Below are 2,919 nucleotides of genomic sequence, written 5' to 3' on the forward strand. Positions count from 1 at the left end.
GAAAAACTGAATGCACTAGCTTAGAGCTGTATTATCTCTTTTTAGTTCTGACATATGGATGCAACTGCAGAGATACAAGGACAACCAGTTGTTAGCAGACTACCTGCCAGAGAAGTCAGGCTGACATGGCAAGGTGCAAAAGCACAGTAATAACAATGCCATTCTACAAGTTTTTTCTTGAAGGAGATGGTATATTATTGCCCTCAACATTCTGAAATTAGGAACTGAAAAAGTGTATTATTGCCCTTAATGTTCTGAAATTAGGAACTGAAATTATGTTCCTTCCAGATTTCAATATAAAAAACTGCCCAGGTACCTTTCACCAAAGAAAACACTATAAGAAAACTAGTGCCATTTGTCTGGGACTTACTGTCACACTACTTTGGGTGGATTTTTCTGGTTATTTAGTTCTAAATTATTTCTTTTTCTGATTCACAATAAGGCCATTACATAAAGAGTGTGGTAGCAAAGACATTTCACATTTGAAAAATATAATCCTTGACAGATATTTAACAACTGTTCACAAAGTAAGTTTTTGATTACTCTATTACAGAATCACAGAAATCACAGAAACACTAGGTTGGAAAGGACCTTCAAGATCATCAAGTCCAACCATTAATCCAGCACCACCATGTCCCCTAAACCATGTCCTGAAGCGCCACACCCACACGTTTCTTGAACACTTCCAGAGATGGCGACTCCACCACCTCCCGGGGCAGCCTGTTCCAATGATTGACCACGCTCTCCATAAAGAAATTCATCCTAATATCTAGTCTAAACCTCCCCTGGCGCAACTTGAGGCCATATTACTCACACTACAGAAAGTTGAAAACTAGTCATCATCATCTAGGAGACTGCAGACAGATGACCAAGAAGAGAAGAGAAGGTATTTGCTCGTACTTTCATTTAGAAATACCACTCTTTTCAAAAGAAGAAAAAGAAAAAATCTTTGCTTTATTCTCATCTCCATCTTGTGGCAATACTGTGTAATGACCCCTCATTGTCTCTACAAAACTACTTAAATTCCAATATATGCTAAAAATAGAACTAACTAACCAAAGTCTTATTTTACATTCCCATAGAACACTAAAGTCTATCTCATAGACTCAACGCATCACACCACCCCACATATTAGCAGTCACATTTTTGCAGAATTATTAATTCTGGTTTACAATCACAATGACCATAGTTTAAGCAAAAATTAAAAAACCCTCTCGTTTAAAGAAAAACAGTAGTCCTACTTCAGACATTCCCATGAATTAGCTGCCTATTCCAGACGAAACTCTACCTTTCTCCCACTGCTGGGCTTATATCTGACTGCCTTTCACCCCTCTCTCAAGCATTCTTCCCAGTTTAGATGTAAATACACCTTGGAATTATAAGAGACTTATAACACTCCTTGCACCAAGGACAAAAGGGCATTATCTCAATCGCCACACTTGGATGCTGTTTAGAAACACTGCCATACCTGAGTGGCTACACTTTTCATTTTACTGACATACTTAACCAAGATTTCAGGGAGAATTACTGTCACAAAGGGAAAAATGGGTTAAGTTGTCTGACATTTGTTAGATGATAAGTGAGAAACTCCATTTGACTTCTCCTGATTATTATTATAAGTAGATTTAAAGATTTTAAGATTATTATAAGTACATTTAAAACAAAACAAAAAACCCCCAAAACCCCAAACACCACTGGCAAACTATTATGACATCTCCAATAATTAAAATTATTACTTTGATCAAGAACACGTTACTGCCTTATGGTGTTACCTTAATGTAACCTTAATCCTCCATTTTATTTTTTTAAAAGCCCATACTTAAAATCCCCCCAAAATTAACCATACCACAAAAGCATAACTGCATACAATGTTGCTCATTCTAGTGGAAAAAGAGTGCAATATGAAGATGACAGCTTTTCAAACTGGGAACATAAAGACAATATAAAAAATGTTTCTGAAAAGTAGCATTAATTTAAAAATACTGAGAATTAATTCAAAGGAAAACTCTGTAGACTCAAAAGCACAATACCTGAAAAGCAGGCTCTTCTCTTTGTAGATATGGTAACAAATTGGCCAAACACTTACAGCTCTTCGGCTGAACCCTGCCCTTAAAGTACAATGGTAACTGTAATGATATTTCTGTGGAATCAAGCTCTAAACTTCATCAATTTTCTTTCCGATTCTGATGCAAACACAACAAAGCCGTATGTTTACATTTTCTAACAGTTAGGAAAAACATTTAAGACCTAATAACATTTATTTTAGAAAAGCAAATCGCCATACTGAAGTCCATGTAAAGTATAAGATTTAAAGTATTTATTTTCTGATGGAAACAATTACTTGGTTTTCGAGACATATTTTGAAAACTTACTCTACTGCTTTATTAAGTTTTTCTGCTGATAAAACTGAATCATCTGGAGTCCTGCGCCGTTTCTTCAGCATTTCTTCCTCGGCTAGGTAAAGATGTTTCAAGTGCTCTGGATAAGTATCAGTAAACTGATTATCCTGTTGTGAATGGACATTTCTTCTCTTTTTCAGCAATTTCCTGTATTGTCTTTCAATTTTTTGTTTTCTCCGAAATGCAAATCCTCGTCCTGAAAACATAAGAAAAAGGTCAAATGCACCTGCACTGAAGTAATGCCAAAGCGTTTAATTATTGTGAGGACCATTTCAACCCATATTCTGCGCAAAGTAGAAAAAAGCACTATTTGTTCTAATTTTAATAGGGACCAGTCAAAAATTCAAGGGAACAACAGTGTTATAAATCTGTTCCCTACTGTAACATTGCAGCCTGTTCAAATTTACTGAAAATCATCACCTAAACCTTTGAGAGGCACGGCGGGAAGCCAAGGGTCGCGACCAGCGGGGCAGGGCCAGGCCTCCCTCGGCGCCGTCTCTCCCACCACGATGCCATCCCA

The 2,919-nt window shown here is 36.9% G+C and overlaps 1 protein-coding gene across 1 annotated transcript in view; it reads right to left on the reverse strand.

Moving 5' to 3' along the window:
* Positions 1–2,595, reverse strand: part of CCDC59 (coiled-coil domain containing 59) — a gene marked incomplete at its 5' end in the record, with an annotated part of 6,690 nt that extends 4,095 nt beyond the window's left edge. Inside the window, one exon of the mRNA XM_010288768.1 lies at positions 2,373–2,595. Within this exon, the coding sequence (XP_010287070.1) occupies positions 2,373–2,595 (223 nt within the window). The remainder of the gene's footprint in view (positions 1–2,372) is intronic.
* Positions 2,596–2,919: the final 324 nt, after the last annotated feature.

Source organism: Phaethon lepturus, unplaced genomic scaffold, assembly GCF_000687285.1.
Source record: "Phaethon lepturus isolate BGI_N335 unplaced genomic scaffold, ASM68728v1 scaffold31376, whole genome shotgun sequence".
Taxonomy (NCBI): Eukaryota; Metazoa; Chordata; class Aves; order Phaethontiformes; family Phaethontidae; genus Phaethon; species Phaethon lepturus.